At 60.0% G+C, this 14,008-nt stretch overlaps 1 protein-coding gene across 1 annotated transcript; it reads right to left on the bottom strand.

The window, feature by feature from the left end:
• Nucleotides 1-4,141: 4,141 nt before the first annotated feature.
• On the bottom strand, nucleotides 4,142-10,594 carry LOC119106277 (zinc finger and SCAN domain-containing protein 21). The gene is made up of 8 exons (XM_037229921.1): nucleotides 10,462-10,594; nucleotides 8,182-8,197; nucleotides 7,718-7,844; nucleotides 7,298-7,444; nucleotides 6,466-6,550; nucleotides 5,811-5,926; nucleotides 4,911-5,033; nucleotides 4,142-4,297 (listed from the first exon to the last, which is right to left on the bottom strand). The coding sequence occupies exons 1-8, from the start codon at nucleotides 10,592-10,594 to the stop codon at nucleotides 4,142-4,144; spliced, it is 903 nt and encodes a 300-aa protein (XP_037085816.1).
• Between the last annotated feature and the right edge of the window lie 3,414 nt (nucleotides 10,595-14,008).

Here is a 14,008-nt window from a genome sequence, read left to right as displayed (position 1 = left end):
TTATGCATGCACTAGTGACTGATTCGGGATCAAAGATTTCTGCATAAAACAGACGGGAATTTTTCTTTTAAGCTCACGCATACTCATTTCAGCGCACCGGCGATGTTCAGTCGCATAGAAGGAGCTGCACTTGGTCGAAGGCATGGTTTAACATTGGATATGAGACTGGCCTTAACCAGATGTCCAGGATCATAGTCATAATCTTGAAAATGATCAGATCAGATTACCGCATTCTCCGCATTTATAGTGTTAGTCCATGAGCAACGGTGGTCACGTTTTCAGGACAGTTGGATCGTTTTTTTTTGGAAAAGTAACAAAAATGTCTTTCTTGTGCCGTTTCACATTCTTGCAAGCGATCACTTCACAGGATCGCATGTCGCTACCAAAAAAAACTGCCTTTGATGCTCACTTCTGTCCTACGCTCACACATCGCTCCAAAATTCTCTCATCCGCGGCATAATAGCACGCACTGACGCCACACAACAATACAAACTTAAAGCCACACTGCACGATAATCACGATATTACATTTGATACATGACATTGGTATTACACGGCCTTGACGATAATAGACAAGACCAACCACAGCATTTCTGCGTGACGACTGCTTTCCACGCGACGCAGTCGACGTTGCTATGCAACGCCGCAACGCGAGCCACCGCGACTTTGTGACGTCACCGCCTAGCGTTAACCAGGCACCAGCCCGACCAATTTCTCAAGCTGCGATGATGGCCCCCTGGAATAGCGTTATTATCGCGACGCGGATGCCTGGGAGATCTTGAAATAGTCTCCCCGAGATATTCTGCAAAAAAGTCTGTGGGCGTGTAGTTCAGAAGTTAGAGGGTTTTAGGTCTTGAGAAAGACAGGGCTATGAACTGCTCCAAATGGTCTTCAAGATGGCTGCTTCAATTCAAAACCCCACACGATTGCAGAACACTCCTTTTAAGATGTTTGCGATTAGGGCAACGAGAATACGAATATCTGAAACATCACATCAGAAGACATTACTTTAAAACAGCATATATATGTAGACGACAAACTACGCAACAGCTTCATGCTGCACTGCGTCCTTTGATAGTTAAATTTTACACAAATTCAGCTTTATAAAACAGACGTAATCCGCAACCCTTGACGCAGCTACGTGTTGCATGCAAACGTAGCGGGCGGACAGTAAACATTCGATGGGCAATATGGAGACGCAGCTTGCGGCTTTTTACGTGGGCAATGCTAGCCGTTTGACACAAAAGGGGCACGAAGGGAGCGCCGTCCCCTTTCTTCCGTACCCTTTGAGGAGTCGGGGGGGGGGGGGGGGCGCTCTGGGCACTTGAAGAACGTCCAAACTTACGGACAGTTTTTTTTTTCGAGAATTTGGAATGCAGCAATGCTGAACAAGTAAGATCTAAGGCTTCTGGATCCATACCCCCGGATCTGGCCCCCAGGACCCCTGAACCCCTGGATAGGCTAGGAAATCATTGCTGATCTGGAATTTGGCGCCTGAGCAAAAACAGAGTGGGCTGAAAAACGCCGAAAACCGGTCCTTGAGTCCATGGCAAACCCGGGGCTCCCCGCTAGGGTCGTGGAATCCGTCTGACAAAATTATCATTGCCACTTACTCCATTGTGCGAAAACCTGGCTATGTGCCAGGTGCCTGGCATGGCTTATGACATAACATGACATGACATGACTCTTTTTGGCATGTTGAGAGGCTCTGGAACGATTGTAAAAGGCATGTATTAGACTCAAAGCTGTGCGTTTTTCATGTGTACGGTTAGCATAGTTTTAGATCGACCAATGCGTGTTTAAAATACCCTTTGTGCGTGCGTGTTTACATGCGTGTTTAACATACACATAGCCATATACTTTGTGTACGCGCTTCCGTCTTTCGTCATACAGGCTCAAACAAGATTTTGTGCCAAAAGTTTTGGTTACTTATGACGTCAATAACACCAGCGTTGTGTTCTAAAGCATGTCAACGAGGCTCAAAAAAGTACCCTCTGCTTCATGAAAACGGAGCTTCAGCTCTCTACGGCTTTGTTCTCAACCTCATTCTTGGTTTGTACAGAGTTGTTTCTGAAGCGGCTCGCTCCGCTTTTCAGACGGGCTTGTCAATGTCGGGGCAGATATGACCCGAAATTATAGGCTGACATTCTAAGCCGTTTGTTTCAAACGACGACCAGTGCTTTGAAACGCTGCGCGCACTCGTGCCGTTAAAAAGCTCCGTATTTCTTCTGTGAAAATCGGGTTACAGTGTGGCACATGCACAACATATCGTGTATAACATAACATAGCATATATAACATACTATGGCATGTAACATAACAAAAGTATAGAATCGCAACAACAAAAAAAAAACGCAGACGAAAATGACTAAGTGATCGCAATGTCTCACAATTGGATCGACTGTCAGCAGGAATTATCACTGAAATCAGCCTTTCCGTCACGCACGTTTTTATGGAAATGAGCATCTTCACCGCATGGTGCGGTGATAAATCCCTGTCAGATAACCACATGTGGTGTCTGCTCTCTCGCTCAAACGCATATAATAATCGATAAATCGGGAGGTCAGGCTAACGGGGGTCAGGCCAAGGGGTTCAGGTCACAGGATTCAGGTCACGAGGATCAGGTCACGGGGTTCAGGTCACGGGGCCAGATTACTGGGGCCAGGTCGTGGGGGCCAGGTCATGGGGTTCAAGTTACAGGGCTCAGGTCACGGGGGTCAGGTCACGAGGTTCAGGTCACAGGGATCAGGTCACAGGGATCAGGTCACGGGGTTCAGGTCACGGGGCAAGATAACTGGGGCCAGGTCACGGGGGTCAGGTCACGGGGATCAGGTCATGGGGTCAGGTCATGGGGTTCAGTTCACGCGGCCAGGTCACCGGGGTCAGGTCATTGGGTCAGGTTATGGGGGTCAGTTCATTGGGTCAGGTCACGGTAGCCAGGTCGCGGAGGTCAAGTTATGAGGTCATGTCAAGGATATCGGGTCACGGTGGTCAGGTCACGGGGTCAGGCCACGGGGTCATGTCATGGGTGTCAAGTCACAAGGGCCAGATAAGTTCAATACGGTCAATGTTGCAGCGTCTAGTTATTTTACTTTGTGACACTTCACTGGATGCTGCTACCATTTGCGCTCGCTGTCCTCCAGAAGCGTGCATGAGTACAACTTCACACAGCGCCGTAGCATGCTTCCCAATGGCGCGCATCCAAGCGAAACCCAGACAACTTCAGCCGGCCGTGCTCGCGACCATCGTCACCGCGTGGCCACCGGCCGCTGCAGATGCCCACGTCGACGCTCAGCGGACTCGCTCACCGGCGGCAGCGCCTCATACCCCGCTGCGTGACATCAGCATGTCAGCACGCGATGTGGTGGCGGGAGCGGCGGGAGTGGCGGGAACGGCCCCGCCGCCCGGCGTTATGTGCTGAGTACAGACGACTTCTAGTCCCCGCTTCCCCTGCGTTTGCGGTTGAGGGGCTTTGCATAGCTGTGGTGGACGTAGCCTCTGTGTGTTCTTGCAGCAGGCTAAAACGTTTCCACGTACGAGAAATATCGATTGCCGATGCACCCGTCGCAAGGGGTCCACCTAGTCCGGTCCACCCCAACCGCCTTGTCGGGGGGGGGGGGGGGGGTCATTGTCCTGTCCTACACACCCATCTTGTCCGGGTTGTCATTGCCTGGTCCTTCCCGGCCACCTTGTTGGCGCGGTCATTGTCTGGTCCTTCCCCGCTCGCCTTGCCTGCAGCGCTTGCATTCAGCCAGCACACTCATCTGCCACTGTGCCACGAGTTTCCGCAGCCCTGTTCGCGCTTCTTCCGCGCTGGGGCGCTCCTCACGCAGCGGACCTCCGTGAGGCGCGAGGCACAGCTCTGGCTGGGCAGGACTGACCGGCCTCACACCACACCAGCAGTGGACCTCCGTGGAGCGCGAGGCACAGCTCTGGCTGGGCAGGACTGGCCGGCCTCACACCACACCAGCAGCGGACCTCCGTGAAGAGCGAGGCACAGCTCTGACTGGGCGGGACTGGCCGGTCTCATGTCACCACACCAGTCAGGGTAGCAGCGCTTTATTTCCGGACAACGGGTGCAAGACAGAGATCAAGTCACGGACGAGTGGGGCAAAAACGTCACGCCTCGGTGGTTGGCATCACTCACTGGGCGTTGCCGGCGCGCTCCGACCGCATCCCGTGCGTCAGCGTCACGCCTGGCCAGCCCCGTCCCCGGCGCCGGCCACGCCTCGCGCCCTCCAGTCGTGCCCAGCCGGAGCCGGAGCCAAAGCCGGCACCGGAACTGGCCGTCAGCCGGAGCTGGCCGCCGGCCGGAGCCAGAGCCGGAGCCAGAGCCAGAGCCAGAGCCGGAGCCGGAGCTGGCCGCCAGCCGACGCCCCTCTGGAGGCCGGGGACCGGACGGCGCAAGACTGCGGCACTCAGCCCCCGCGGCTCCTCGCACCCGCGTGGCATCCTGCGTAGAGTCTCACCTAGCCAGCGTGAGGGCAGTGATGAGGCTAATGACATCGGTATTCATGATCATGATAATGATGCAACAGATGAAAATTTCACGTGACCAGAGCGATGGCGATGATGGGCATGACAATAAGAATAGCGAAGGAGCTGACGACCCTTCCCAAGCGGGGCGAGGGCGATGATAATAATCGTCATCACAATAATAAAGCAGGACATCCCAACTCAATAGCACGGCACCTCAACCACACCGCTACACAACGCCCACACACAGAACACCCCGCCGACGGCGGCGAAGCCAAGCCTCCTCCTCCACAGACGGCTCCAGCCGGCCGTCACCAACCACCGCCCGCCGCCGCCCACCACTCCTGGAGCGCCGGGCCCGCTGGCCGCCTCGCCGCGCGCCCCGTCACTTGGCTCTGGCGGCCGGCGCCAGGCCGTGCACAGTCCTGTTGTGCACCTTCAGCGCGCTGGTGGTGAGGAAGCCGCGGTCGCACGGCCCGCACCGGTGCGGCCGCTTGTCCGTGTGCACCCACTCGTGCGTGCGCAGGTTACTCTTGTCCCGGAACTGCTTGCCGCACACCTGGGGTCAGGTCACGGGGGTCAGGTCACGGGGGTCAGGTCACGGGGGTCAGGTCACGGGGGTCAGGTCAACTGGGTAGGGTCACGGGATCAGGTCACGAGGTCAGGTCACGGAGTCAGGTCACGGGGTCAAGTCACGGAGTCAGACCACGGGGTCAAGTCACCGAGGTCAGGCCACAGGGGTAAGGAAATGAGGGTCAGGGAACGGGGATCCGGTCGAGGGGATTAGCACGGGGCCGCGAACCACACCTTGCGTCGCCCGTGAGTGCCAAGGCGGCCAGGTCATCACAGGTCGCGGGGCGCTGCCAGGAGACAGTCGGGGCCGTTGGGTTGTCAGTGACGTCATATGAGGTCATCCAGTGACGGCCCCCACAATCAGGTAGTCAGGTGAGGTCAGGCGGGGTCAGGCCGGGTGAGATGGGGGTCAGGTAACGTTAGGTGGGGGTCACATGAGGTCAGGTGGTCAGGTGTGGCCATAAACATGGAGAACACAGCACATGTTGACACAGACTCTCCTGACCAGTTCAGACGAATCAGAGGCTGACGGCAGTCCACAGGCGCCAGAACCTGCGCATCCTCACCACAACAACAGATCTGAACATACCCGACACCCCCTTTTGTCAGTGACGCCTGTATGACACCTTGCATGTGACATCTGTACGCAAGTCGAACGATGGCGCTGGCCGGGAAGCCGTGCCGATCGAGCCACCCCCAGCACCAGCACCAGCATCAGCATCAGCACCAGCACCAGCATCAGCAGCTCGGGAGGCACTCTCACCCCGCACATGAAGGGCTTCTCGTCCGTGTGTGTGCGCATGTGGCCCTTGAACACGGAGCTTGACACGAACCTCTTGCCGCACACGTTACACACGAACGGCTTGTCGTCGTTGTGGCCTGCGGGCGAACGGCGTCAGTGACGGCCGGGGCGGAGCGCTGCAGCACGGAACGGCGGGCCCGGGTTCGATTCCCACCCGCGGCACGTTTCGTCGCACAACGCACGGGGGGGGGGGGGGCTTGACGTTAATGTCTGCGTCCTGGGACCCTTATGTGACATTTTTCGTCCTGATCGTTTGCACATCCTTCCCCTTCCCCTCTCCCACACAGACGTTTCTGCATTCAGACATCCTTTCTATCTCCCCTCCTTCCCACCAGAACGCTCACCGTCTCGGCCCGTTACCCTCCCCTGCTACCATGATCCCAACCCACTCCCCCGCCTCTGCTCTCCTTCCCTGTCCTCTCGCCTCCGTTCTCCTTCCCCACTCTCTCGCCTCCGTTCTCCAGCTCCACTTCCCCGCCTCCGTTCTCCCCCCCCCCCCCACTCCCCCGCCTCCGTTCTTCCCCCATTCCCCGCCCCATTTCCCTCCCCCCACTCCTCCGCCCCTGTTCCCCCCCCCCCCCTCCCCCCGCCCGCCTCCGCTGCCGCGGCTACTCACGCCGCAGGTGGCTGGTCAGGTGGGAGGACCAGCGGAACGTCTGGCCGCAGATGTGACAGTTCAGCGGCCGCTCGCCCGTGTGAGTCTGCCGGACACACAGATCCTGGGTCAGAACTCAGTTTGGACCTCGGGTTACACCCCGGGTCAGACCTCGGGTTAGACCTCGGGTCAGACCTCAGACCTCGGATCGCGCCTGCCCGCGCAGCGCCGTCCGCGGCCATCTGTCAGTCAGTCGTCAGCCGCGGCTCAATGGCAGTTGACAGCGAGCATAAAAGTCAATGCGCGGGCAAACAGAAACGCGCCGTCATTCCTGACCCTCGCCGAGGCACCGCTCAACGGGCGCGGGGCCTAATCTCAGCGTCCAAGCGGTTCTTCCTGTCACAAAACCGTCCCAAGCCTACTAACCGCGCATTACGAATAGTGCCGGGGAACCCCCGATGACGCCACGCAACGGTCGCCCAGCGGAGCGCAGATGCCTTCTTCGCCGCGGAGGATCTCAGGCGCCGCGCTCAAGAACCACGCGGGGAGCCCCGATGAGAACTCGAAGAGAATCCGAGGAGAAACCGCGCAGGACCCCGGTAAAACCTAGGGAGAATCCTGGGAGAACACCGATGAAAACCAGAGGAGAGCCCGCGGAGAACCCGAAAACTAGCGAAGAACTCCGCGGAGAACCCGATGACCGGCCCGTCGAAAAACCGCGGACAACCCCGATGAAGACCCGGGAGAATCCGAGGAGAACCCGACGAGAACCCAAGGAGAATCGAAGCAAAATCCCGCGGAGAACCCGCTAAGAGCCCCGAAGACCTCGACCGCCCAGAGCGACCCAACACACCTGCAGATGCTTGGTCAGGTGTCCCTGCCAGGCGAACGTCTTGCCGCAGATGTGGCACGCGTGGCTGTGGTCGTACACGTACTTGACCTTGCTGCGCGCCGGGTCACGAGGGTCCGGCACCACCACCTTGACACGGGCCTTGGAGCCCTGGGGGCGGCGGCCGGCGCGCGGCGTCAGGGGCGGGGAAGGCGGCGCAGGAGAGCGCTGGCTGGTGTGTACATAATGGCGATGATAACACGTGATGATACGAGGCTGGGATATCCGAGGATACCCGATCTATGCACCCAGGCTGGCGCGAGACACAGACTAGCGGGCAAGCGACAACATTTTTAGTGTTTTCCATTTCCCACCCAGTCTGGCCCTTTTCACACGTCACCGACCACCATCACTGGCGTGCTTTTTTCCCCCGTCACCACTGACCGTTTTCTTTTTGCGGGCGGCCGACTCGGCTTTTGACGTGGCCAACGCCACGTAGAGGTCATCAGTCGGGTCATCAGGGTCAGCCAGGTCACCGGTGATGACGCTGGGCGACGGCGACGACGCCCGACTGCCAACAACGACCAAGGTCATGTCAGGTCACGGGGGTCGCGCCGGCCAGTTCGGGTCGCGCCCGTCCGCGAGCCCACACACGGACGGTTGGTGACACAAGGTCATCTGACAGCGCACAAGGTCATCTGACAGCGTCCAAGGCCATATGACACCGCGCAAGGTCAGGCGTTTCGCATCAGACCAGATTGGTACCAATCCTCGACCCCACCGCCACGGGGCCTCAGCCGGTTCGCCCAACCCCGTCCCGCCCCGCTCACCTGCCGCCGCGTTCCTCCGGCCACTCCTCCGTGACGTCACAGTCAGCTGACGGCGGCTCGGGCGGAGCGGCGGTCGACTTGGCCTCCTCCTCTTCTGCAACAGGGCGGCGATGAGCGGTGACCATGTGGCCGCGGTCAGTCCGAGCCATGTACACATGCGTTCGTGAGCGGGTCCACGGCAGGTCCACAGCAGGTCCACAGCCGCTGTGGTGGAGAGGCGACCCCACACAGGTCCGTCTCAGAAGGTCGCATGGTCCACAGCAGGTCCACAGCAGGTCCACAGCGGGTCCACAGCCGCTGTGGTGGAGCGGCGACCCCGCACAGGTCCGTCTCAGAAGGTCGCATGGTCCACAGCAGGTCCACAGCAGGTCCACAGCCGCTGTGGTGGAGCGGCGACCCCACACAGGTCCGTCTCAGAAGGTCGCATGGTCCACAGCAGGTCCACAGCAGGTCCACAGCGGGTCCACAGCCGCTGTAGTGGAGAGGCGACCCCAAACAGGTCCGTCTCAGAAGGTCGCATGGTCCACAGCAGGTCCACAGCAGGTCCACAGCGGGTCCACAGCCGCTGTGATGGAGCGGCGACCCCAAACAGGTCCGTCTCAGAAGGTCGCATGGTCCACAGCAGGTCCACAGCAGGTCCACAGCGGGTCCACAGCCGCTGTGGTGGAGCGGCGACCCCACACAGGTCCGTCTCAGAAGGTCGCATGGTCCACAGCAGGTCCACAGCAGGTCCACAGCAGGTCCACAGCCGCTGTGGTGGAGAGGCGACCCCACACAGGTCCGTCTCAGAAGGTCGCATGGTCCACAGCAGGTCCACAGCAGGTCCACAGCGGGTCCACAGCCGCTGTGGTGGGGCGGCGACCCCACACAGGTCCGTCTCAGAAGGTCGCATGGTCCACAGCAGGTCCACAGCAGGTCCACAGCAGGTCCACAGCCGCTGTGGTGGAGAGGCGACCCCACACAGGTCCGTCTCAGAAGGTCGCATGGTCCACAGCAGGTCCACAGCAGGTCCACAGCGGGTCCACAGCCGCTGTGGTGGGGCGGCGACCCCGCACAGGTTCGTCTCAGAAGGTCGCATGGTCCACAGCAGGTCCACAGCAGGTCCACAGCAGGTCCACAGCCGCTGTGGTGGAGAGGCGACCCCACACAGGTCCGTCTCAGAAGGTCGCATGGTCCACAGCAGGTCCACAGCAGGTCCACAGCGGGTCCACAGCCGCTGTGGTGGGGCGGCGACCCCGCACAGGTCCGTCTCAGGTCACATGCTCCAGCGCCAGTGCGGGGATCAGACCACGAGGATCTACGCGATGAGACGGGCTTTCTTCAGCACGAAGGTAAAAAGTCCAACCAAACGTTACAATTTTACCAAAAAGTGATGGGGCATGCGGATGAGGCCTGCAATAATTGCAAAGGCCTGCGTGCGCAAGGAAAATGGTCGTTTGACCCTGCACAGACACGGGTAACATGACTGATCATTTGGGCCCAGCACTGCATGACAAGGCAACCAAACCCATTGAAAGTCATCCAGAGCAGCAGCGGAAAACAACACCGTCCCGGCGTCCCAGCGACGCAAGCCTTGCATCGTCGCCAGGGGGTTTTGCGTGGGCCTACGCAAACCTCTCTCCGGCTCTCCACATGGGCTGGGCTGGATGAAGGGGAGCCGCCTGTGCGACAAAGGTGGCCTTCGCAGGCGGCATCTCAAGGAACGCAGGACAGGATGGATGCGGGTTCATCTGAAACCAGGATGGATGACGGTACTGACGGCCTCCAGGAGTTGTGCCTTTATTCTCATATGGCAAGCTGGACACAGCCAAACAGTGCATTTCCCATCGTTTGCTGCTCCGGCTCTCCGGGTCGGTGGCCGCTAGTGTGGCCTGAGCGCTGCGCCGACCGCCATGGCCAGCGGACGTGCCGTGCCGTGCCGTGCCGTGCTGTACTGTGCCGTGCTGTACCGTGCCGTGCCGTGCCGTGTCAGGTCGTGCCATGCCGTGTCATGACGTACCGTGCCGTGTCCTGACGTGCCATGCCGTGTCATGCCGTGTCATGACGTGCCACGCCGTGTTATGACCTATCGTGCCGTGCGTGCTGTACCCTGACGTGACATGCCGTGTCATGGCGTACCGTGCCGTGCCGTGCCCTGATGTGCCATGCCGTGTCATGACGTACCGTACCGTGCCCTGACGTGCCCTGCCGTGTCATGACGCACCGTGCCGTGTCATGACGTGCCATGTCGTGTCATGACCTACCGTGCCGTGCCGTGCCCTGACGTGACATGTCGTGTCGTGTCATGACGTGCCGTGCCGTGCCGTGCCGTGCCGTGCCCTGATGTGCCATGCCGTACCGCACTGTGCCGTGACTGACCTGGAGTGTGTGGCAGCGGCACGGGCCGCCAGCCGGCGTACTCGACCTTGCGCCCCAGCACGGTCCGCGTGAAACGCTGCCGCACCTGGCGGGTCAGCTGCTCGGACCGCTCCTGCAGCTCCTGGGCAGACATTGAGAACAGGGTCAGACACTGAGGAGGGGCACGGGGTCAGCTGCTCGGACCGCTCCTGCAGCTCCTGGGCAGACATCGAGAACAGGGTCAGACACTGAGGAGGAGCACGGGGTAAGCTGCCTGGACCGCCCCTGCAGCTCCTGACTAAACATCGAGAACACGGTAAGACACTGAGGAAGGGCACGGAATCAGCTGCACGGACCGCTCCTGCAGCTCCTAAACAGGCATTGAGAGCAGGGTCAGACGCTGAGGAGGGGCACAGGGTCAGCTGCTCGTACCGCTTCTAGCGCCAGACGCACGCTATTGAACGCTGCTCTGCCTCCAGACTCCTGCTGTTGAACGCTACTCTGCTGCTGTCCGAGAGGCAAACACGCCGAGCGTCGCGACGGGAGGGTCGAAAGGCTTCCTACGCAGCGGCGGTTGGCAGCTGGTCCGATGTTTCAATATTCAACCACTTAGGTGACGGGGATGTCAATATTTGTACATGCTATGATCTCCCCTTCCTCCGGCTTGGGATTCACTGTCTGTTGCTCCCCTCGCCATGCTCAAAATCGACTACTCAGCATCGAACCGGGCGGCGGTCAGTCCGTCATCCAACCGCCTCAGGCTCGACAAAGCGACCGGGCTGGTGCCTTGTTTAGGTTTGTTTGGGTTTGGGGTCAGAGGGCAAGGGACTAGCACCAACAACATGCGTGCAAGTCACCACAGAACCTGAATTCTGGCACCATGGTTTTCTGATTACACCCCGAACACCGTGCTGGATGGATTTCGGACCCCTGTGCCGATCCGTCTCATTCCACGCACCGCTGACGCGCTCAGAGACCGGAGCTGACACCGGCGGCTCACCAGAGACCGGAGCTCACCGGCGGCCGGGCGGTCACGACAATCTGAACACGGACGCCGGCGTCGGGCCGCCACGCCGCGCCCGCGCGCCCGCTTCGAGTCTCCCTTCCCACGACTGACGTCGGCCGCCGACCCCGGCCTTTGCCGGCCGCTGCGACCGACCGACCGACCAACCGACCTTCCGATCGACCGAACGACCAACCGACCTTCCGATCGACCGAACGATCGACCAACCGACCTTCCGATCGACCGAACGACCAACCGACCTTCCGAGCGACCGACCGACCAACCGACCCTCCGATCGACCGATCGACCGAACGATCGACCAACCGACGTTCCGATCGACCGAACGATCGACCAACCGACCTTCCGATCGACCGATCGACCGAACGATCGACCAACCGACCTTCCGATCGACCGACCGACCAACCGACCTTCCGATCGACCGACCGACCGACCGACCGACTAACCGACCTTGCCACCAACGACCCACCAACCTTGAGCCGGAAGTCGACGTCGTCGGCCTCCTCCAGCAGCTTGAGGCAGGCCAGGCAGATGGCGTCGCTGTGAAGGCGCTCGGCCGGCAGCGGGCAGTCCAGCAGGCACTCCAGCTTGACGCACACCGGCGTCTTGGAGGCCGACAGGATGTTGGTCTCGCCGAATATCTCGATCATGCCGCGCGCCGCCGGCGAGTCGCACAGGAAGCACAGCACCTCGCCGCTCCTGGCGGTCGGGTCAGGTCAGGTCGGGTCAGTTCAGGTCCGGTCAGGTGACGGTCAGGTCAGGACGGGTGACGGTCAGGTCAGGACGGGTGACGGTCAGGTCAGGTGACGGTCAGGTCAGGTCAGGTCAGGTGACGGTCAGGTCGTGTCAGGTGACGGTCGGGTCAGGTCACGTGATGGTCAGGTGGCATGCGGGGTGGTAGGGTGAAGTGAGGTGAGGTGAAGCTGGGTGAGCTGGGGCCAGGGAGGCGTGGTGATACCAGGCGAGACGAGGCGACAGCGAAGTGAGGCGAGATGGCGTCAGGTAATACGAACAAAAATCACATTAGTTCAGGCTAACCCAGTTAACATTAGATGCGCTGAAGTCAACACAATTCCTTCATAGCCGCAGCAACGCTAGATACTGAAAATCAATTGCATAGTACTTTTGCATCAATTCCTCTCACACCGTGTTAGGCGTCTGCCCATGCTCTAGCGCAGAGGCGGCAGCTCAGAGGTTGGAACGGATGCCACATGATTCATCATTTTACTGAGCGAATATCATCAGACATACTATTGACAAAAAAAAAACACACACACACACATTACTGAACAGAAAGCACGCATGTGTTTCCCAAGTGCGCCTTCTGCAGATGGCACTCGATAAAATGCTAACACGACGCACCAAAAGATTCAAATACGGTGGACCTTCATGCTCACTTTGGCGTACAGAAACAACACTTGAAACTAGCCACACCCCACCCAAAAACCACACGGTTCCACACGGTCCCGGCCCGCGGTAGCCCGGCCTCCAAGCACCGGTGCGACGCCCGCTCACCTGTGCTTGATCTCGACCAGGCTGGCGGGCGGCTGAGCGTTGGCCATCTGCTGGACGTACTGCGCCACGGCGTCCACCAGCTCGGCGTTGGCCGACATCTGGTGGTCTCCTGGTAAACCGCAGTTGGCCGGCGGCGCCACTGCGAGCGCGACGGTTCGGCTACTTCAGAACGTGTATGGCGGCCGCCGAGCGCTGCGATCTGCCACGGTGACCGAGGCGGAGTGGTGGGGGGGGGGGGGGGTGAAGGGCTGGGGGTGAGGGGGGGGTGGGGGGTGCCGGGGGGGGGTGAGGGAAGGGAGGCCAGAGCGGAGCCGACGGCCGTTACGAGCCCCCCACCCAAGCTCCGCGGGTCACAAAACATCCTGAGGGCGATGACCAGTCGGCTCATGTAAGCGTCACTGCCACCGCCGCCGCCGCCGCCGCCGCCGCCGCCGCCGCCGCGACCCGGGGACGGTCAGCCGCGTCCCGCGACCCGGATGTTCAGCACGTGATTCCATACGCGCGACTCCAGCGGCGTCATGCGCGACGTGTCCGACGCAGAGCTGGCTACATGAACGCCAGCTGGTAACCAGCCCGGGATGACCCGATTCAGCAGGGTCTAGGACCGCCACCTGGGCGTGCGGCCGTGATGAGGAGACACGCAGCAATTCTGCGCGATACAAGGACCATAAACAAGACCATTCCAATCCAAGGACCATTCCAAGGACCATTCCAATCACCATTAAACCGCTTCTTGGACAGCGGGCTCAGAACGCCCGCGAGTCGCGCTGAGCGTGTATGTACCTGCTCTTTCCGCAAAGTTGCGACACTAGTCGTCCTCACGTTAATGTAACCGGAAAGGGTGCATGACAACCAGCCGGCTTTATCACATACCGTGCCACTGCAACAGTGGAACGCGCCACCCCGCACCCCAGCGCGACCGCGTGAAAAAGTTCTGCCTCCGTCCGGCCTCGAACCGGCGCCGCTCACCTGCGGCCACCTGGTCGGCGTGCGCGGCGAAGCCGTCGAGCGCGTCGACAGCCACCAGCGTGT

The sequence above is a fragment of the Pollicipes pollicipes genome, unplaced genomic scaffold, assembly GCF_011947565.3.
Source record: "Pollicipes pollicipes isolate AB1234 unplaced genomic scaffold, Ppol_2.1 Scaffold_1600;HRSCAF=1878_pilon_pilon_pilon, whole genome shotgun sequence".
NCBI classification, from domain to species: domain Eukaryota; kingdom Metazoa; phylum Arthropoda; class Thecostraca; order Pollicipedomorpha; family Pollicipedidae; genus Pollicipes; species Pollicipes pollicipes.
This window is presented reverse-complemented; position numbering and strand designations above follow the sequence as displayed.

Bases quoted from the DNA above. Each gene is read 5' to 3' on its own strand.
- LOC119106277 (XM_037229921.1), bottom strand. From the start codon at position 10,594: ATGTCTGCCCAGGAGCTGCAGGAGCGGTCCGAGCAGCTGACCCGCCAG. The intron at 7,445-7,717 runs GTCAGTGGTGAC...CGCCGCCCCCAG, and splicing joins CCGCCCGCAAAAAGAAAACG to GGCTCCAAGGCCCGTGTCAA. The intron at 4,298-4,910 runs GTGCACAACAGG...GCCGGCGGCCAG, and splicing joins TCACCACCAGCGCGCTGAAG to CTCCGGCTGACGGCCAGTTC.